The 23,476-nt window shown below is 40.5% G+C and overlaps 1 protein-coding gene across 3 annotated transcripts in view; it reads right to left on the bottom strand.

Moving 5' to 3' along the window:
- The window catches only part of NKAIN3 (sodium/potassium transporting ATPase interacting 3), a 564,816-nt gene that overhangs the window by 22,466 nt on the left and 518,874 nt on the right, over nt 1–23,476 (bottom strand). Inside the window, exon 6 of one of the 3 annotated variants that reach the window (XM_050941361.1) lies at nt 13,576–13,690. The exons of the other annotated variants lie outside the window; for them this stretch is intronic. Within the exon in view, the coding sequence (XP_050797318.1) occupies nt 13,584–13,690 (107 nt within the window). The 3' untranslated portion in view covers nt 13,576–13,583. Of the gene's footprint in view, nt 1–13,575; nt 13,691–23,476 lie in introns of those variants that run through there. 3 annotated transcript variants of the gene reach the window in all.

Below are 23,476 nucleotides of genomic sequence, written 5' to 3'. Positions count from 1 at the left end.
TGGGGTGCCCTCCGGTGTTTATCTTCTGAACTGCAGGTTCTCTGTTGCCTCCTGAAGTCTGCCTAGCAACAGTGTTTTTTGTCCTTTTCTCTCTCTAGCTAATGTTCAATGAAGGGAAACCAGAAAAACCACTTTTTTTGCATGCCTATAAGTGCTGGTACTTGCCTCCTAATGGGAGGGCTATTGCATGACAAAAGACCCTTAACAGGTTCTTAATGGCTTCTCGCTTAACATGCAAGCCACAAACTGCCAGAGAGAGCAGGAAAAAAAAATTTCTCTCTGGTTCCCTTTTAAAACCAACTGTTTTTCTCTGCTAAAAAGCCCTTAGCAGAGAAAAGAAAAATATAATATTCCTACTGGCTTCTGGATTCTGTCTATATCCCACCAGCTGCCACCATGTAATAACCTTAGTCCCAGATTTGGACCTTAGCGTCCAAAATATGGGGGTTAGCATGAAAACCTCCAAGCTTAGTTACCAGCTTGGACCTGGTACCTGCTGCCACCACCCAAAAAATTAGAGTGTTTTGGGGCACTCTGGTCCCTCTGAAAAACCTTCCCTGGGGACCCCAAGACCCAAATCCCTTGAGTCTCACAACAAAGGGAAATAATCCTTTTTCCCTTCCCCCCTCCAGGTGCTCCTGGAGAGATACACAGACACAAGCTCTGTGAATCCAAACAGAGGGACTCCCCCTCTCCGTTCCCAATCCTGGAAACCAAAGTACTTTCCTCTTCCCCCAGAGGGAATGCAAAAATCAGGCTAGCAATCCAACACACAGATCTCCCCGATTCCTTCCTCCCACCAATTCCCTGGTGAGTACAGACTCAATTTCCCTGAAGTAAAGAAAAACTCCAACAGGTTTTAAAAGAAAGCTTTATATAAAAAGAAAGAAAAATAAGTACAAATGTTCTCTCTGTATTAAGATGATACAACACAGGGTCAATTGCTTAAAAGAATATTGAATAAACAGCCTTATTCAAAAAGAATACAAATCAAAGCACTCCAGCACTTATATTCATGCAAATACCAAAGAAAAGAAACCATAGAACTTACTATCTGATCTCTTTGTCCTTACCCTTAGAAACAGAAAATAAGAAAGTAGAGCTACTTCTCCAAAGCTCAGAGAAAGCAGGCAGGCAGGCAGACAAAAGACAAAGACCTCAGACACAAAATTCCCTCCACCCAAAGTTGAAAAAATCCGGTTTTCTGATTGGTCCTCTGGTCAGGTGCTTCAGGTGAAAGAGACATTAACCCTTAGCTATCTGTTTATGACAGCTCCTGTTATCATTAAAAATGTTAAGATCTATTCTTTGCTGGATAGCTGACATCCATATATGTTTTATTGCTATTAATCCAGTGCTTTCTTCCATGTGCTGATGCTAAAATTTCTTTCCAGGTTTGGGCAGAAAGCATAGAAGGATAAGAAAAGGGGTTTAAAAAGAGTATTTATCCCACAAAACAGTTTCTTTGGCCATAGCCCGTAACAGTAACCTGCTGTTTATAGGATCTCTGCAGGATGAGTGCAGGGGACTGTACTAAAAGACCTTTTGAGGTCCCTTCCAGTCCTATACCTCTATGATTCTATATAGCTGCCATAGCCTGTCATATTGTTATGTTACCAATATTTCCTTTCAAAGTGACCAAGTTTTAGGTGTGGCTGAACATGGAGGTGTAAGCAGAACATCCGTATGCAAAATACACACTGTGCTCTTGCAGGATCGCCACATTAACACTATGTTGAGTAGTTCAGCCTGAAATGACTTTGGAGAAGGTAAGATCAAGAAGATCCTTTATACTTGTGTAAGACCCAAAGCTCGATGGCTTAAAGTAACATTACTGTCTGCCTGCACCTTTAGAGAAGCTATTGGCAGGTGTCATTTACATAAAGTATAATTTTGCTTATCCATAGTTCTGTGTAGTGTGTTTCATTGCATTATTTGAAATTTGTTTGAATTATGATTTGACGAATATGTGTGTGAATGCAATGGTGATAATTCATGAAAGGGCATATTTGTGCAAGATATACTTAGTAGAAAGTTGGTCGCCTTGAGTGGAGAGGTAGTGCACTCTGGCTAGGAAAAGAACCCAAATTCAATAAGGGACCTCAGGAGGCTCTGTTAGGAAGAGGAAGCCAATACAGTTGCATGAATATAAAATTGATGTGACAGACTCAATGTATAAAGTTCAAATTTACCTCCATCCTCAGGTATGAATTATTTGTAATTCAGACACTGACTAAGTATAAACCGCAGCCTAGGCTTTCTTTGCTAGTAGGATCTCCCTTGAACAACTCCTCCCTTCCCTGCAGTTCCCTCTGCTCTCAAGAGACACTCCACTCTTATATCGAGCTAACCAGATCCACTTACCAGCATGGGCCAACAGTAATTATTTTGCATCTTTATACATGGCTCTAGCACCTGAGTTGAGGGGGTTCCACTGAAAAACTTCTGTGCAGGAGCCTAGAAACGGCCTCCCTATTACAAGGGGAAACAGTTCAGTAGGGAGGGGTAAAGAAGGAAGATCAGAGGCAACATCAATAGAAATATATGATTATGTGATTGTGTCACTGTCTTCAAAAAGTATCAGGCAGGGCCTGCTCCAGGCACCAGCCAAGCAAGCTCATGCTTGGGGTGGCAGATTCTAAGGGATGGCATTCCAGCCAATCCTAGGGCAGCACAGCTGCTCTATTTTTTAATTATTTTTTTTTGTTTTGCTTCTGGGTCCAGCCGCCCTGTGCCCTGGGGGTTATTTATTTATTTATTTTTTGCTTTGCCTCCAGGTCCAGCTGCCCTGCGCCCTGGGATTTATTTATTTATTGCTTTGCCTCTATGTCCAGCTGCCCTGCACCCAGGGTTTTGGGGTTTTTTTTTGCTTTGCCTCTGGGTCCAGCCACCCTGCGTCCTGTTTCTTGTTTCTTTTGGCTTGAGGCGGCAAAAAAGTCAGAGACATCCCTGGTACCAGGTGAGACAAAAGGGGCAAGGAAAGAACAAGGGACAGAAAATTATTAGAAAACCACTTTTTAAAATGGTTTTAATTACTTGGGACTAGAGGGAGAGATTTCACGGTTTAAAGGGCTTTCAAGATTCACATTCCTTGCTCTGATGTTGGACTCCCTCAGTAGCCTTGGGCAGGAGATAGACTCCATATTTTAAACTTTGCTCCCTAATTTTGGGTGTTCATATTTTGACACTTGAGTACTATTCTGATGGTGTTTCTTTGCATGACTAATCCTAAGAAATGTTCTGTCATGAGTACACTTGGAGGACACTAAGACTAGAATCATTTTAACTATGATCTTCCCTACTGAATGGCCTTTCCACTTCAGTGTTTCGACAACCAAGATATTAACATAACATAACATATTCTGAGTTTCATATTCTCTGCCAGGGACAGGGTACAAGAATAAGATATAAGGAGCATCAAAGAAATTACCATGTTAGTGAGGCTCAAACTTTCCTTCACTGGACCACTTTGGTCCTCCTTAATCTCATAAAACTGTGCTTTGCAAAATGTTCTCTAGCCATATTTTAAAAAGCTACTTAATGCTTCACTTCATTATTGAAATTAAATCACATGCTGTGCAATTTCACAAAGTATTTTTAAGAGTCTTTTCCTAAATTAAGCTTTTATGTTGATTGCTTTCTAGTCTTTAAGGAGCTCTCTTCAACTGAGATGACATGTAAAAAACTCTTGAAAGAGTATTACTCTTTCTATATTATCTCTTGCTTGATGCGTCCATTATGTACTAAGTCTGTAACCAAGGCACCTGTAAATTTTAAGACCCTCTTATATTTAATTTGAGTTCAGGAAGGTATGGTCTTTTGAAGGGGCTGTGTCTGTTGTCCCTCCCATCCTCTAATTTGACATGCACATGAAAATTTTTGTTTAGATTTGAGTAAATAGCTACATTTTATTATTCGTAATGATGAATGCAAAGTAATTGCTTTATTACTTTTATTTACCAATCCTATCAGACCACACTCTGCCATTTATGAATTCCACACTGAGATCTTGGGTTTACCAAGGTTATTTTGCCCTCTCTAGTTTCCATTTTGGTTTTCATTACCACAGTTCTCTCTCCCTATAATTAGAATTTTGATTCATATTCATTTTACCAGGGCAACTCAACATGGGGATTGGAGTCAGATGCTTTTCTGCATATTTGGCTATAGATTATGCCACATAGCAGCACTGCTCTGCACAAGTACTTTCCTAACAAAATATTACAAGTTATATATTTTTCTTGATTATATTTGGAATTCCTTCTTTTTCTTTTTCTAAAGTATTACCATAAAAATAATTTAAAAAAATTCACCTCTGAAGACTGAAATAAACTGATGAATGCATTGATTGTCATTTATTTATGTAAAAAGCTGACAATTCTATTTAAAGCAGTTTCAAACAATGAAAGTTGTGTGCAATGTTTGCTTTTGAAAATAACGGTGTTAGTGGCGAGACAGTATTAGTTGAAAATAGGGCATGAGCCAGGCTAACTGTACAGCGGTGCCTGTGACTGAAGTGTGAGTTATATCTGTCAGTTTATTTTAACTTCTACTAGCTAATTTTAATTGGTAAGATACTTGCAAAGAAGAATATTTGATGGAACTTGTTTTGGCTAGCTACTGAATTTGTCCTTTTTGCTTCCTTCCTAATCTAACTGCTTTCCTTATAATGCTCTGGGGTTTCTGCACTTCCTCATAACGAGATTGCTACAGTGCAAATGTGCATGTTAAATTGAGAAAAAAAAGTCCATGCATGGCTGTGGATACAAAAACATAGACTCCCACAGTCATCCACCAACTGCATTCATATGGTGCTGAGAACAGAAATGAGGCCCTGCAGCTCTAACACCACAGATGTTGCACTGGTCTGTTAAAAAGACAGCTCCACTAGTTCAAACAGTAAAGGAGACTGTTATATATAAAAGTTGTTGCATTACAGCTTCAGTCACACCTCAGAACGCAGGATCTTGATGATAAATTCCAGGCTGGCTTCAGGGGAGACAAAGCTAGCAGTCTGCTTTTTGATGATGCACTTTGATCTTTTGCTGCAGGCTGATTCAGGGATATGTGTTCTCTATTAGTGCACGTTTATCTCTCTGCTGGTTTTGAGGCCATAAAGCCTGGTGCCCTTTTAAAATGTTTAGTACAGATGCTAAGATTGACTGGAACTAATCTATCCCATTTATAGGTCAATGCCAATTTGTAAGTTAGGTATTTTGCTCCTCTAAGCTTGTTTTTTATGCTGTGAGAGACCCAGAAGGCTGATTCTCACCTTTTGATTTTAGTACTTGTATCATCTTCTTGCTTCAGTTATTTGTCAGTATGATCTGAATTTTCATCCTTGTACTGATTATACTTCTCTACCTTCCTTGTTACTAAACAGCCAAGATTGTCACAAGTGCTATTGTCTTGTTTTACCGCAGTCCGAATTGCTATGTCAGGTAATTTTCTGAAGTTAATTCTTCTCTTATGATCAAGTTCCAAAAAACATTAAGTAACAGTACAGCTGAATTTCCTAGAGCAATATATTTTCAACATTAAATACATGAACAATGAAGTAATGCTTTACCAAATATTTTGGATGTTCACCTGCAGAAGAAAACCCAGATCAAAAATGGAGAAGTCATTTAGTGGAAGAAAGTTCTTTTACTGGAACCTTCTAACAGAAACCATTCATAAACAAGCATTTACTATAACAGGAGCAACTTTAAAGGCAGGTGATGTGTTAACTTGTATCTAAGAAATTTGCTAAAACCTCACGTATTTTAAATGTATTTGTCTTCTCCTTTCTCTTATCCTATGATTGTAGCTATCCTAAAAATACACTGTGATGTCTCTGTTTTCTATAAATATTTATTTTGTTTTAATTTAATATTAATTAAATATTAATATTAGTATAAAAAATCTAGGTCTTCCTTTTCCAGAGCAACTTGCCAATTTTCTTGGAGATATGTATTGGTTTCTTTTCTCGCATTTAGCACTGACATTTTCAAAGCTGCCTATGAGATTCAGATGCTCAAGTCCAGTTAAAGATTTTGCCAGTTTTGCCACCAGCACCCTTATTGCCCTACCCAAAAAATCATCATCCCCCGCAAAAGCCCAGCACCTGACCCTCACTCACCTGATTTCCTGTCCCCTCAGTCCCTTGCTTAGGCTAATACTCTGCAGAGAAGTTGGCTGAGAGGGAGTTTGATATAGCTTGGTGCACTAGGACCTATAACTGTGATCGTGATCCTGAATCTTTCCATGAAACAAGGGATTCCTGGGTATGTTTTTTTCTGTACTCCAAAGCACAGTGCTGGGGGCTGCAAGGGAATTGTGAATAATATGTGATCTTTAGGAAAATTGAATGACTGCGCTCTCAGCCCAGGGATCTGTATGGACTGATTGACACTTCCAAGGTTATCTTAGCAAGGAAAAAGACTAGAAACTTCCTTTTTATTAGAACTAAGCTAGATTGTCCTCTACATTTCTTGGTCTCCTTAACAGGGCAGGGGCCCTCCAGCTGCAGGCTCAGAATTCTAAATTGCTAATTCATGCATGAATTTTTTAAATGAGTCAAACAGGCAGAGCTGTTCATAAAAGGAAGCAATGGAAATATTCATCTAAACTGAACCCATTCAAATTACTGAATCCCAAAGTCCTTTACCAGTATGTAATCAGGATAATGTAGGTGTAAGACCTGATTAATTAACTCAATAATCTATTCAGCTCTCCACACGTCCTCACAACATGCAATGACTTTTCAATCCAGACCTACACATCTCATATTAAAAGCAGTGCTGAAAGCTATTATTAAATTAGAGTTCTTACGCCCAATGCCAGATAGCAAAAACTGTCACTTGAAGAACAGTAACACTGAAATAGATGTGACTTAAAATGAAGACTGGAAGTTGGAAGAACCTGTCTGCATAAAATGAAGAAAAATTAAGATTTTTAAGATTAAGATTAAGAGGAGATGGGATTTGCACTGATGGGTGGGATTCTGATAAATCGCTGTACAAGTTCCATTAAGAAAAACAGACTCAAGGTAGCTGCCACTTAGAAGTGAAAAAGTACAAAGCTCAGGACTGGCTGTGGAAATACAGATTTAAAAAGAGATTCAACTTTAACGGAAAGGCAAGTGGAAGCTCAGGACGTGACCAGGCACCACTTAGGCCTAGATGTGATGTCAAGTGAAAAGCTCAGGAGATGGAAGCTGGAGGAAGATTGATTTAACAATAGATACAATTTAAACAGAAAAGCTAAGGTGCTGGGAGCTGAGGTTTGGGACAACATCCATTTAAGTGTAGATTTAATTTAAACAGAAAGGCCAAGGAGGTGGAAGGTGGAGACTAGAACAAGATCAATATTAAATTAGCTAAGTGGAAGCTGGAATCAAATCAGTATGTTAAGCTTGCTGAATAGAGTATTTGGGGACGGGGAAGGAATGAGTGGAGGTGGAAAATGAAAAGGCATATTTAATAAACTATACATGAACCCTAACTATAGGCATTGTTTAACCTTAATAGGAATATTATTTATTATATTAGTGTCTCCTGGACACTCAAAGGAAGGCACAATCCCTAGCCAAGGAGATTACATTCATATCTGAAGGGAAGAGAGAGATATATATTTATTAGTAGCAAAAACAACAAACAGGAATTAAATTTGGATAGTATGAGGTAGCAGTTCAACTGAAAAGACTTGCATTTTTATTTTTAACTCGGTAAACTAATTTAATCCTAAGGGAAGTGTGAGTGCGGGCATGTGTATGTGTATTTTCAGCATCCAGAATGGTGACTAGAGGCTAGTGTCTGTATTTCTGTATCACTAGGTAATTCTGATGGTTTAAACTATAATTTATTGTGACACTGAACTCTTATAGGAGCAAGAAAACATTAAAAAATGATAAATTATGCATCACAACATATTTTTCTAACTGTCCTAATGTTGCACATGAAAGAATGAGAATTACTCTGAATACAAAGGGTATAGCTGCAGAGGTAACTTGGGTGATTGGCACACACAACTGAACAACTGGGTTAGCCTAGCCTGGGTGTGAGCAGCCATAAATACCTACCCATATTACCGTGTCCTCCCTAGTGTGTACTCACCCCTGTGTGTTCCTAGGACTTCTGGGAGCATGACTAATGATTCTTTGTGCTGCAGTAAGTTGAGTTGCTTTATGATTATTTCTCAATGAATTTTTGGAGAGCTTGTGTGTCCTTCTGGGCACGCAGGGGGAATTGTGGGAAGGCACTGGACAACTACAAGCACTCCAGTGATTCAGTGTGCATCCTCACTGCAAAGTGGGTGGGTTACTAGCCCTACTGAAAGGGGCACCTGAGCTCTAACCCATCCCACAGCTGGGACAACTAGCCTGGCTTAAAGAATCATTTTAAATCAGTATGGATGGGAGGGGTCTTAGGGCCAACACCTGAGTAAAGGCCTGAGTCAAGTCTGCAGTGAAGATGTACATAAATAATTTACCACAGGCAAGAATGGTTTTGGCAAGAATAAGCCAGGCAGATTTTCCCAAGTCTTTTGATTCATTTTTTCAGGTAGCTTGTGCTCTCTTGATGAGCTTCTAGAACATGTGTGTGTGTGAATGGGTCTTTTTGATGTTGCCATTCTCCCTGTCATTGACCATAATCTACCTATGTACACATAATGATCTGGAAAGGGCTACCAGCTTGTGTGTTTCTTCTAACTGAATGACTCCTTGCCATGGAACACATCCCAGAGTCAAGGCTCCCCTCTGAAATATGGCACTGTGCTATATCCTATATCTGACCCTGCACTGCTCCTTATTGTGCATGTGGCTATTAAAGACACACTATAGCAGGCAATACCTCTTTAGCACCCCCTTGGGGAAAGAGTGGGCACTATTCCTGTTTTAGAGCCTGGGACACAGCCCTCTAGAGGTTCACAGTGTCTCCCTCTTGTGGGAAGAAGTTAAAGAAGTCCAAACAGAAACTCACTATGCTCTCACAGCCCACAAAAAGCAGAGTGCTAGGTCTTCAAGGAGCCAAAGAGAGGGAAAAAAAGAGAAAAATGTCAGCCCACCTACTCTCTGAGAGGGCCAGGGAGACCTAGGCTTTCAAGCCATTTCCCTGGTCAGAAACCACTGCTCAGGGAGCTCTGAGTTACAGCTCTGCTCCTTCAGAGTGCTGCCCTGCACTGAGCAGAGAGTCTCTATTCTAAGGACCTGCCTATCTCCAGTCTCCACAAGCCTCCTGGCTGCTCTGATTGCGCACAAGGGAGCGCTTTAACTCCTTCTTGGCTGGGGTGAGGATCTGCCCCACCACAGTTTTATGCAGGGATCACTTTTATAGCATGTCTGGATACCACCTCCTTGTCACTACTGGGACAGAACCCAGCAATTGTTTAATAGTGCACAGCAATACTGCATTACAGTTTAGAACCGGAGCTGAAGAATACCCTATCCAATCTGCCTGTTGACCTGCAGGGCAGAGGCTAAAATAGGTTTCTTTTCTGAGTTTTTTACTTATGATATTTTTGAAGTGGTGAGTCACAGTGCAAGTCCATTATTTTGAAGTAGAATAAGAGAGTCAAGTACTGTCTCCATTGAAATCAATGTGAGTTTTACCATTGACTTCAGCAGGGCCAGGATTTCACGAAGTGTTTTTAGTGCTGATAGTGTTAAACTGGTTTTTATTTTGTGTAGCTCCCAGAGATTTTGCTATTGGCTGCTGGGAACTTATCTATCCATGTGTTTCCACAACACCAATTGGATCCTGATGTTGGTTGATACTACTGCATACTTCTTCAGTGTAAATAATAAAGTAACATGAAGGGATAATTTAAGGAGCGGAATGGCCCCTGCTGTGTTTGTCTTCATTATTTACTTCAGAATGCATTGTGTCAGTTTAGTCTAGGAGCAATTCTGGATTTCAAGTTAATCTTGTGATGCATAAGCATCATGTACTTGGGGCAAGAGGGCATTACTGATGGGCAGGAGGGCATCAAAGGGATTTCAAGGTCATCATAGAAGATTTATCCTTTGTATTAGCAAGGTGGGGCCGGTAAAGGAGGGCAAAAGTGGCACAGGAAATATGTGGGGTATGAATCAGCTTCCAGCTGAACACACAATTCCTCACCAGCGGTGCTAGACTGCTATGAAAAACAATCTACCAGAGCTGTGGCTTGAAAACTAGCTCCAGAAAAGTTGTCATTGATAAGACCAGGGTGTCTCAAAAATATTCATCTCATGACCCAAGTCTCAAAAGATAGTGTGTCTGATGGACACCTCTGCATTCATGATCTCATGTTTCATCTCCCATGACATTCACAGTCACATAAACATCTGCAACTACAGCAACTGCTTAAATGGAAGAGTGCTATTACCAAAATAGTTAAATATTTTCAACCGTCTTTCATGTTATTTAACACTTGGAAACAAGGGGGAGCAGCCAGCACCATATTACCAGACGATTCTTCACAGAGCACCAGCAGATGCTCCATGGGCCCCTGGAGCTCCTGAGAACATATCTGAGAACTGCCAGGTTACACACTTCATCTCCAAACAGACAATAACTGTAGAACCCATGGAACAAAAAAAGCATTTCATCCGTAGTCAGAGAAGTCCACCCACGCTTGATCACAGCTCAAGGCACTCCTGGGGGACATGTGATTTCATCCTGCCTCCAACTTCAACAGTACGTCATGCTCTTGGCTGACCCAACTGTTAATCTTTGGAGGTTTCTGGTGCAGACAGCTCAGAAAGATACAAGTATCCATATAAGCCTCCTAAAATACAGCTTGTCACTGTTGTCTTATAAAAACACTCTAAACCCAGGGGAATGCTTTAAATCTGGCAGCAACAATGTTGTTTCAGTGCCAGCTAGTAAAGCCTATTATCATTCTTTTGTGATGGTCAGTCAAGCATATTCAAGTATTAGCCATTAACGACACATTGTGTTTCTCCTCATTGCCTGTCATTATAATACTAAAAGCATCTCACAGATTCCTAATGATTGTTTAAGTTAGGAACTGTTGGCCACTGTTTTGAAAGTTTCAGAAGCCTCCTGCTTCCAATAAGTTTAATTAGGATGTTTAGTGTCTTGCGATACTTATGGTTCGTGTCATATATAACACAGCTGAAATGCAGTCAGCCTTCTTCCTGGTCATCTCTGTACAATGTCAATATAGTAACTATTGATTTATGATGAAAATTCTCTTCTAATAAAACGTAAGTCTAGAGGACTGCATTTCAAAAGGATTCAACCATACGAAGTCTTCCAGTTGGTGTGATGATATAATAGTGGATTCCAAATAACTGCACAGTTCATGACAGATAGATTGGTGCAGGGTCCAGTGCTACTCAAATGTTTATTATAGTAAGAAAAGATGTGATGTCAATGAGACGTGGATCCATCGTACGGTGTCAGTGACACTCGTGGCCTCAGGGTTAAGTCAGGCATTAAGCATATATAGTGCCCATTTCATAGGGACATTGGAACCAACCCTAGTGAGCTGCATCTTAAAAGAATTTGTCACCCATCTTCAGATGCTGGTAAGAACAGCTGTGTGTGTGTGTGGGGGGGGGGGGGGTAGGGACGGACAGGGGGTTCTAGAAAGCCACAGATACCTTATGTTGTTCCAAGAGGTACCTGGTTATGTCACTGTGATGTACAGCAAAGTGCGTTGCTGGCATGTGGGTTCACCTTGGATGATGAAATCCAAAATGGCACAGTATGGCTGAGGCAATGGGGGTAAGGTCAAGCTCAGGTTGCAAAGGCTGGAGAGGCAAATATTGTGGAACTTTGTGGGCCGGACATTTCCAATATGGGATTCAAACGTTATTGTGATTGGTGATGTTCTACTTAGTCCCAGGCAGGTAACCTGAATAGAGAACAAGATAATTTATCCAGTTCCCCAACATCAGATCCACAATGTATCAGCTGATGTCCCTCTGATTAGTGTATCTCTAAACTCTGTGGTACAGTTAAACCAGGTCATACCATCATTGTATTTAAATGTACAAGCCTTAATGAGTAGGCACACAGAATATTTATTAATCTGGAAACTGGACAATTGAAGTTTTCAAAGCAATATAGACACACTGGGGAAATGCTCTGTGGTGGGAGTTAGCGTACAATATCAGGGAACATCTGCGGATATGCATGGTGCCAATGGGCTTTGTAATTGTGGGTGGAGCCAAAATTGAGCGAGTGGCATTGCAACCTGGAACATGCAAGTTGCAATGCCACTCAGGTTTGGCCCTGCAGCCCCTTCTGAGCAGTGCTGTGACTCCCTTGCACAAGGGTGCAACCCTACTCACTAAATTTTGGTCTTGCCACCCCACTCGCATCATGATGGGGCCAAACCTGAGTGGGCAGTGGGGTGACCTATGCTGCAGCTCCTCTCCCTTGCCATAGGGCTGACTCCTATACCAAGGCTCTGTCCTGGGGGCCTACCCAGCTTTGTTTCTCTTCCAGATGCCCATGTCCCTGCTGCTCTGCTTGCAGGACTTCTCAGCAACAGCCTCAAGACCTGGGAGCTGCAGTGTGTGCCCACTGGGAAACCAGCCAGGGGAAGGGTGGCAGGGAGCCCTGGCTGGGGTGGGGGCTGGACATGAGGGAGTTCAATTGTGTGTACATTGTGAAAAATTCATGGGGTGGCCCCTATACAACAGCACAATCTTAATAGAATTATGTCTACTGCTAAATGTTGCCAAGTCCTTGGGAATTCATTGCCACATCTTTATTGCCTCCCCCAAAAGAGAGTGAATTCATAGGGAGTTTATCACCTACTGTATAACTGTGTAAATATTAAACAATGTCAGGAAATAAACCTCTTGCTCATTTGACTGTTCACAACAGATGTTCAATGGTGTGCATAAATGAAATGTTATATTTCATAGAGTACAATGTTATAGTTTTTTTTAGTGTGGGTAATAATATATTATGTGTTAATTAATATACTAGTCTAGCAATGCAACCTGGCTGTTTCTTTACTAGAGATTACAGTATAATGAAACTTTTCCATTAAAAAGAGCCTTATGAGAGGGGAAAAAAAAAAGCAGATTCAGCTCTCAAAATATGTTAGCTCTGACAATAGCCTTGATATAGAGGGAACAGATATAAAATATTCTACTATTCAGTTATTAATTTTGGCTTTGTGGTGTTGCTGTCTGGATAATGCTTTTGTCTCTTGGACAATGGAAGTTTCCTGTAGTTCTGCTCAGATACAGGAGAGATTTGAATTTCCTTTGGTTAACCATTTGGTTCTCGGTATTGCCTGTATAACAAATGTTGAATCACAACTGGAGGTTTTGTGGCAAATCTATTCCTTCTGCTTCACATCCTTTTCCTGACTCATTTCATTTAAACGCAACTGAACTCCCACTGCCATCTCATGAGATGCACATACAGTTCAGAGCTATCCCTTTTAGACATATGCAGATGTTATATTTGCAACTGAGCATTTAGTGGTAATGAAATGTTATCAGTTGTTCCACTAAGAAAATATTTATAAAGATTAATCATGTTTTAAAAAATTTATTTTGTTTTGCCTCCAGATTCCACTTTTTAAAAAACATTCAGTAACTCTGACAAGCTGGTGACAAGCTTCTCAGTTCATTTTTTAAGAGAAAATGATTTACAAACAGGATAGTGACAGGTTTTTATGATTACAGATTTCACATCTTTTAGTCTCTCCAAAAGGCTCATGTAGATTGAGAGATCTACAAAGGAAGAAATGAAAAAAATGAAAAGAAGAGATATAAATAGACTTTTCATTAGGATGAATGATGGAAAGTATTAACCCCACTACAGCAAAACGTCTTTTACATGTCTTCCTTTTCATTCTCTTTGACCTGCAATCATCTTCCTTCTGAGTAAAAGTTAACTACAGTCTGAAACACAAGTAAGAAGAGCAATAGCTGGAAATAAGTGTTTCCTCAAGCATTTATTACCCTTCAGAAAGTGTCCATCAGCTGAAGTGCTAGCCCCAAAATCCATTTAAGCAATGCTTAGCAACCAAGTAGGAATCCGTTATTAATGTTTAAGCCTGCCTGACAGGTTTCAGTCCAAGAACTAGGCTTAACTTTTGTGCACAAAATAATTCAGAGAATATTTAATTAGGGAGAGTCTGAATCTCAAATAGTTCAGGATTTATTGTCTGCCCAAATGCTGCAATATTTTACATTAACCAAAGCTTCCAAAGAGAGGAGAGATGCTGCACACATATATTAAAATCACCTTTTACACAGCAATTTTTCCAACATTTATCCCATTCAATCTATATCAATATATTTATATTTTAATCAGAATGGTGTAAGGCACCATTGACAGAGTATCTTAGGCATTTTCTTTTATCATGCAAAAGATTGAGATTGCAGGGCCTCTTCTCCACCTTAAAGCCCATTCTTCTGAGGTAACTGGTCTATCCAAATCCTTTCCCCACCGTGTCAAATAATTTCTTTGTTAGGAAAGTTGTCTGCTAAAGCTGATATAACTTAGTTTTAGTTTTTTGTTGTTGTTTGTTTCCTTATTGACCAGAAGCCACTGATTCTATAAAAGTTAGATTTCTGTATATAATACAAATTTTCTAGAAAGTTGAGAAACAAAATGCCTATCTTGAAGATGCTGATACCATGGGAGAGTGGGTTGGTTTTGATTTCTAAATAAGTTAGAAAAAATTCTTTGGCAAAGCGCTGGCCAACCTTATGTATTCCACGGCTTTTCCAATCTTTAAAACTCTCTCATTTGTAATTCATGTGAAAATCTATTTATTTGAAATGGATGTAATTGGTGAAGGAAAAGAGTTTCTTATCTCTAGTTTTATCCCAAACTGTGATGGGATATAAAAACCCCGCCCTGGAGAACAAGGGGTTAAGAAGCAGCTCTGGGCCCAGGTGCCACTGCCTTTCCACTGGCAAAGGCTGTACAAGCTGGAGGCAGAGCAGCTCAGAGGGAGATCTTATTGCTTGAGACCTGACAACACAGGCAGGTCTGCGGCAGGTAGTCTCCTCCCTAGCATTCCCCCTTTTCCATTACAGTTCTGTCTTGTGAGTCTGTCCCTTCTTTTGTGATTCAGCCCTCCAGCCAGGTCACACATTCCTGTCCATCCCTTCTGTAGTACACAAAAGAGAGTCCCATCAAGTGTGAAAAATCGGGATGGGGATGGGACAACAATAGAAGCCATTCTTTTGGCAGGGAATCCAGCTGGAGAACACCCTGGATGCTCAAAAGACCAGACCCCAAGTCCCTGAACTAACGAGAAAGCCCTGAAACCCTTGCAGGCACCAAAAGACTTCCCTGGTATTGGACTCTCTTCTGTGTACTGCGGAAGGGGTGGACAGGAATGTGTGACTTGGCTAGAGGGCTGAATCACAAAAGAAGGGACAGACTCACAAGACAGAACTGTAATGAAAAAGGGAGAATGCCAGGGAGGAGACTACCTGCCGCAGACCTGCCAGTCTGCTAGGCAGCACTGGTGTTGCATGTTCCCTTTCACACAAACCCATAGAACATTCTTTGCCAGAGGCTATGTGCACACTTCTGGAGGGCATGATTTTTTATTAATCCATGGTAACCGAGCAATATTTACATTGCATCAGTTTTCTTATTCAACAAAGACCCAGTGTTTGGATAGATTAAAGCATGCCCAATCCGCTATTGCTTTGAGCTGGCTGGCTTGATACTATTGTATGATATTTGGAATAGCTAGGGTGGACTACACAAAGTAGCTGCACTTATCTTGGTCCTTTTATGCCATATACATTTTAACAATATTCTCCGAGCAGGTGGGTCTTGTTAGCCAGGGCAGGCCATCCACCTAGGAGAAGGAACTCTGAGCTCAAGAATATCAGGCATGGCCAGCCAGCTTGTAAATGTTGTGACAATCACACATGCTCTATGGGTCTTCATCCTCAGGAAGTATGTAAGTACAGTGCTAGGGTATCCCTTGGAAGCAAAGTGCAACTGATTCACCTGACAGCTGTGGAAAGTGGGCAAAGGCTAAAGAAATGAGTCCAAGAACTAGGTCTGTCATCCCTGAATGCAGGAACATGACTGGGATATCAAGGGAAGTAGCTGAGATACTGAACAGAAGGAGAGTGCACTTTGCCTGAATATAAGAGACAAAGTGGAAAGGATTGAGATTCATGAACATCAGGGAGGGTTAATGAGTCACACAATGAAATGGCTGGAAAGAATTATTGAGAAAAGACTCTGCAAGGAAATGGAGCAGCAAGTAAGTAACAACCAATCTGGGTTTATGCCAGGAAGGTCATCAATGGATGCAGTGTTTGCAGCCTGAATATTGCAGAAGTAGTATAGGGAGAAATGAAAGCAAATGCATTTAGTGTATGTGGACCTACAACAGGCTTATGACAGAGTTCCTAAGGAATTGACATGGTGATGCCTGCAGTCACTCAGCTTGCCATAGATATATATTCAGATTATCATGGATATGTATGAGGGTAGCATAAGAGTACTGAGAAGTTGCTGTGGCTACAGTGAATCATTCACTGTGAGTGTACTCCTGGGTCAAAAAAATCAGCCTTACGCCCATTCCTATCTATGATTGTAATGGACACCTTGCCAAGGGGATCAGAGGAGAGGCTCCATGCAGCATGCTTTTCACTAATTACATTCTGTTGTGCCACGATGATAAATACAAACTGGAAAGGGACTGTTATGGGGTGTCCATACACCATGCTAGCTCAGCAACCAAAGGGTTAATACAGGCACTACTGGCCACTGCTGACTGGCAGCCTCACAGCAGCTGAGAGGATAAAAGGGCTGGGAAGTAGAAGGGCAGCGTGGCTACCAAAGAAGTGAGGAGGCTGGAGAAAGGAGCTCCTGCCAGCAAACTACTAAAGAGCCACCCATAAACAACAGCCCATAAGGGGGTGAACTGTCCCACAAGCTGGAGAGCCTGCAGAGATCCAGGGAAAGGTAGGAAGGATCTCAGGTCACTGAAGAATCCTGATCCTGCTTATCTAGCTCAAGGGCCCTGAGCTGGAATCCACTAGAGTGGGTGGGCCTAGTTTTCCCTACTAACCCCCTGATGATCAGACTTGGGAGTAAACATAGTGTTTTCAGCCTCCTGGGCACTGGGAATAGATGACTGCTCTGCTAGGCTATGTGAGCCCGGGGGACCCCATACCTGGAAAGAGGGGGTGCTGTTCCACTGATGCACCATCTCACAGGGACCTAGAATGATGGAGGGCTGCATTAGAAGAAAATGATTGATGAATCAGTTGACAAAAGATGAAACACATGCTCTGCTTCATTGAGAGGGAAAGGAGATGCTAGTAAAGCTAGATGAGATTGAGTTAAAGTCTATGCAACAATTCAAATATTTCAGGTCAGCGTTGAGCCATGATGGGAATGTCGATGAGCATGTTAGGAGTCATAAGAAGAACACTTGACACAAACGGAGGGAGTTGATGGAAATTCTTTGTGATAAAAGAACATGCCAAGTAAACTAAAGAACAAAGAGTATAAGACCATGACAAGTTAGATGTCTTCAAATCACCAGGGCCTGATGAAATGCATCCTAGAATACTCAAGGAGCTGAGTGAGGAGATATCTGAGTCATTAGCAATTATCTTTGAAAAGTCATGGAAGACGGGAGACATTCCAGATGACTGGAAAAGGGCAAATATAGTGCCCAGCTATAAAAAGGGAAATAAGGACAACCCAGGGAATTACAGACCAGTCAGTTTAACTTCTGTACCTGAAAAGATAATGGAGCAAATAATTAAGCAGTCAATTTGTAAACACCTAGAAGATAATAAGGTGATAAATAATAGTCAGCATGGATTTGTCAAGGACAGGTTGTATCAAACCAACCTGATAGCTTTCTTTGACAGCATATCAAGCCTTGTGGATGGGGAGTGGGGAAGCAGTTGATGTGGTATATCTTGACGAAGGTTTCTAACCATTAGAGGAGTGAAGTTCTGGAACAGCCTTCCAAGGGTAGTAGTGGGGGCAAAAGACATATCTGGCTTTAAGATTAAGCTTGATAAGTTTATGGAAGGGATGGTATGATGGGAGAGCCTAATTTTGGCAATTGATCTTTGATTATTGCCAGATAAGTATGCCCAGTGGTTGGTGATGGGATGTTGGATGGGATGGGATCTGAGTTACTGCAGAGAATTCTTTCCTGAGTGCTGGCTGGTGAGTCTTGCCCACATGCTCAGGGTTTAGCTGATCGCCATATTTGGGGTCGGGAGGGAATTTTCCTCCAGGGCAGATTGGCAGAGGCCCTGGAGGTTTTTCGCCTTCCCCTGCAGCGTGGGGCATGGGTCACTTGCTGGTGGATTCTCTGCAGCTTGAGGTCTTCAAACCACAATTTGAAGACTTCAATAACTCAGGCATAGGTTAGGGGTTTGTTATAGAAGTGGATGGGTAGGGTTCTGTGGCCGGCTTTGTGCAGGGGGTCGGACTAGATGATCACATTGGTCCCTTCTAACCCTAGAATCTATGAATCTATGAATCTAGTAAGGCTTTTGATACTGTCTCGCATGACCTGCTCATAAACAAACTAGGGAAATACAACTTAGATGGAGCAACTACAAGGTGGGTGCATAACTCATTGGAAAATCGTTCCTAGAGAGTAGTTACAAGTGGTTCACAGTCATGCTGGAAGGGCATAATGAGTAGGGCCCTGCAGGGATCGATTCTGGGTCTGGTTCTGTTCAATATCTTCATTAATGATTTAGATAATGGCATAGAGAGTGCACTTATAAAGTTTGCGGTTGATACCAAGCTGGGAGGGGTTCCAAGTGCTTTGGAGGATAGGATTAAAATTCAAAATGTTCTGGACAAACTGGAGAAATGGTCTGAAGTAAATAGGATGAAATTCAACAAATGCAAAGTACTCCACTTAGGAAGGGACAATCACTTGCACACATAAATATGGGAAATGACTGCCTACGAAGGAGTACTGCGGAAAGGTATCTGGGGCTCAAAGTGGATCATAAGCTAAATACAAGTCAACAGTGTAACACTGCTGCAAAAAATGCAAACATCATTCTGGGATGTATTAACAGGAGCATTGTAAGCAAGACATGAGAAATAATTCTTCCGCTCTGCTCCACCCTGATTAGGCTTCAACTGGAGTATTGTGTCGAGTTCTGGGTGCCACATTTCAGGAAAGATGTGGACACATTGGAGAAAGTCCATAGAAGAGCAACAAAAATGATTAAAGGTCTAGAAAACATGACCTATGAGGGAAGATTGAAAACATTGGGTTTGTTTAGTCTGGAAAGAAGAAGACCGAGAGGGGACACAGTAATAGTTTTCAAATACATAAAAGGTTGTTACAAAGAGGAGGGAGAAAAATTTGCTTCTTAACGTCTGAGAATACGACGACAAGCAATGGGCTTAAATTGGAGCAAAGGTGGTTTAGGTTGGACATTATGAAAAACTTCCTACTGTCAGAGTGGTTAAGCACAGGAATAAATTGCCTAGGGAGGTTGTAGAATCTCCATCATTGGGGATTTTTAAGAGCAGGTTGGACAACCACCTGTCAGGGATGGTCCAGATAATACTTAGTCCTGCCTTGTGTGCAAGGGACTGGACTAGATGACCTCTTGAGGTCCCTTCCAGTTCTATGAGTCTATGATTAGACTAGCTATGAAGTGTGGGCTATAATGCTAGCCAATGAGGAAGAGAGAAGAACTACTTCATGCTGTCATAATGAGAATGTTCAGGTGAAGACTGGGCAAGATGAGAGCTAGGCTACATAATGAAATGATGTGAGTCATGATGCAGGTAGAGCCTCCATCATAGAAAAGCCCAGGGAGTATTGACTGAGATGGTTGGGTCATATAAGATGATATGTGAGCTAGAGAGTACAAGATCTAGAAGTTATGAGGCAGAGCCCACGAGGAAGACCCCAAAGTGGCAGTTTGCTACATTGAAGGAGGATATGAAGAAGGCTGGTATCAGCTTGGAAGATGCACTTGATAAGAACACTTGCAGATGAAGAACAAGTGCCATAGACTCCAATTGACAAGATAAGGCAAAGGTGAAGAAGAAATTCTAAAATTCTCTATATTCCTGCTAGAGTTTAATCAGAGATAATTTTAGGAAGATTTTGAAATTTGAAAGACATCTTTGGCAAAACAGTGACACTTCTTGAAGTAAAATTGTCTCCACAAACCAATGAGAGCTGCTGAAAAAAGACCTGATATTCTAAGTACCAATGAAGGCTCAGTTTTGCGAGCTACTTCTACAGTAAACAAATGTTGACAGGAAGTAAATGAGAGTATCAGTGTTCCAAACAGTAGAATTACTAGTGATTCAACAAAAATAAGAACCAATCCAAACCTTTGCTCTAAATTAAAAAGTCATAAAGCACATTTAATTCACATTGTTTAAAATTCTTTTTCAGTTCAAAGTAGTAGCTTGGTTCCAGCCAAGAGCAAAAGCAACAAAATGTCATGAAAAGGCTGTTGTGTCAAATCCACGTCTATGATGCAACAGTGCCTGTTCGGCAAGATATGTAGCTCAGTTTTGCAGATCTGAATGGTTTATAAAAACAGTGTGGATACGTATCCAAATGTTGGGGAGCTTATCTCAACTGGACATCAAGCTTTTTGGATACCCATCAGTAGCTTTTAGCCTTCTGCTAGAGTTTTAGATTTTCAAATACTAATAGAAAAATATCACCCTCATAATTGCAAGATCCTTGATGGTTTGAACTGAAAAATGATTTTTTTAAGTCTTGTTTCTTGAGATTATCATCTTAAAAATATATTATAAAACAGTGGAAAAGATCTCATTCTCATCTACAACAGGACCAGCTCATCTTGTCAATCATTTGAACGAGAAGTATTAAAATGCATTTTAATAAGTAAATATAAATGTTTTCTTTTGTTTCTGTTATTCTTAAATGTCTGAAAGACTTTTTCCACTGATTTGGCAAAAAAAATAATAATAAACACAAATTCAGCCACACTGACACATTGTCCAAACTTTTGGGTGACTAAAATATGTTTATTGAATTCCCTTCTTAATATGCATCTATCTTAGACTTAAATATAGTGTTGCTCAGTGTTTTGGGGGGGGTTTTTTTGCTTTGTTTTTTGCTAGCCTGCAATGCTGTAACAAAGATCTTTGTAACTGTGAAAGTGTCTTGAACCTATTTCAAATAAACAGGACCAAATTCTCTGTGAGAATTTAGCCCTTAGTATTGAAAAGTACATCAGAGAAAGAAAACCTATGATGTAGTTCTGGTGACTGAGAAAATCTAGTAAAATTTTAGCCTATGCCCAAGAGAATTTGGAAAATTTATAGCTTAACAAGTGAAAAGGCCAAAGCACACCAATGGAGAGCTAAATTAAAATAAATTTTCACTGGATATGTAAAATTGCCATTTGCATCTGACAACAAAACATTGTTTGTCTTTGGTATATAGTGAAGACAAGCAAAAACTGACTGAGCTCTATAAAGTTCTAAAACACATGCACCCAGGCTGTTTTTGTGTTCTGTATCACGTGCTGTATTTTGCACCCTAATTAAATGTGTTAGGATCTGAGCCTGTGAAGTATTGAGTGGCCTTTATGATAGGTATGGCAGTATCCTGCTATATCCTTGAGAGACCGTATTAAATTAAATATCTTTGGGGTCTATTATATTAAATGGGCAGTTTATGTATTATTGTGGGCTGGGACTGTATGTAACCTCTTTTGGCTGTGTGGGGGTGAGGAATATGACAGATGTGAGACCTGGGAGTTCAAATGACTATACTGAAAATGTGCCAGACAAGACTAGAATTTTTGGGCACAATAAGTGGTAAGAGGATTTCATGGAGGATACCTAGGGAGAGGTTAATGCAAATATCCTACCTCTGATTATGCAACAATCCAGCCTTTGAACTTACACCCTGAGAAGCGGGTGATTGTCTACTGATTACCTGTTCCTGGAAACTGGTGATCAGAGGTCCAAGATGTATAAAAAAATGGCTGAACTTCCCAGCTTGTTCTGGTTCTGAATATGAGACAGTTGTGAACCTATAGCCATAGGAAAAATCCAGTTGTGGGTTTTGAAGGACTGACACCTACAAGATCCTGAGGTTAGAGTGGGGGTTACCTCTGGTAAGCTTTTTAGCACACATGCAAGTTCTTTTAGTGTTTTGATGTTTTCTCTGTAATGCTTTCATTTTAAGAATAAATATCCTTGCTTAGAAAGAGCAGTGTGCTGACTTGCAATTATTGGCAATTACACTGTTCATAGCCATAAGAGAGAAAACAAAGCACAAATGCTGGCCTTTTTAGGCAGTCTGGCTTGCAGGGAATCTCACAGTATAGATAGGGAACTGTGCAGCCTTAAGAAACCCTGGTCAGGAGGGAGAGAGAGATGTGGGTCTACCCCCAAGAGAGGTGATAGCAGGGAGCTGGAAACCTTTAAGCATGTGCCTTTGAGGGACCACAAAGAGGGAATACAGGCACAGTTACTCTGAAACTGACAAACCTTCAACTTTCCATTTTGTCAAAGGGAATTGATGTAACACACCATGAAATACTCAGCAGCTTGCAAGAGCAGTCCAGAGTTAATTCTAATTTTGCAGATGTCTATGAGTTTTGTGAAGTAGGATCAAGGCTAATGCACTTGACTATAAACCTGCGTCAGGTGCTGAATACAAATGGTATAGTATTTTTAGCAGGTGATTACACTTTCCAATAGTATTTTCTATTTTCTAGTGAGAGACAACTATGCATTTCTTTACATACATCATCACTAAAACATTTGCCATATGAAGCACACTATTATTTAGGATTGAGCAATAATGAGAACAGAAAACTACTTACTCAAAAAGTAAAGAGCCAGTCTTCAAAGGTCCGAGTGCGTGAAGCATCTTATTAATAAAAAAGTTGATGGACACTTCCTTTCTAATCAGTGCATCCAACAGCCCTAATCATTTGATGTTTCTATTCTATGACATTTGCTGCTACGTTTCTGGTAATGAAATACCCAGATCTGAATGTAATGTTCCAGGTGCAGTCCTATCACAGCCATATATATAAGGACAATTATTATCTCCCCACTTCCATCCCCAAATGATCCATTAAACAAGAACTCTGTTTATGCACCTCAAAACACAATGGCTTTTTTGTGGTCACACTGCACTGCACACTCATTACTAATTTGCTGGTCATTACCATCCCTAAATGTCTCTCAGAATTAGTGTTATCTGGGTTTCTCCTTAACATTCAAAACATGTGTTTCAGGTTATTGCCCCCAGCTTCCATCTTTCTAACTCACTATGTTAGTCTCTGTCCATATTTGTAATTTTTCTTGGGAGTCTCTGTATTATATCTGTCTCTCTGATATTTGCATCTCTTCCCAACTTAGTATTGCTATTTCCTCTCTGTTCCAGACCTAAAAGAAGATGTTAAGTAGACTTGGCCTTAGACTCATGCATGTTGCACCTCAATAGAGAATTCCCTTCAGTGAAATATATTACTATTTATACTATGTAATTACAATTCGTTTATGGTCCTTCATAC

This window comes from Gopherus flavomarginatus, chromosome 2 (genome assembly GCF_025201925.1).
Source record: "Gopherus flavomarginatus isolate rGopFla2 chromosome 2, rGopFla2.mat.asm, whole genome shotgun sequence".
NCBI lineage: Eukaryota > Metazoa > Chordata > Testudines > Testudinidae > Gopherus > Gopherus flavomarginatus.
This window is presented reverse-complemented; position numbering and strand designations above follow the sequence as displayed.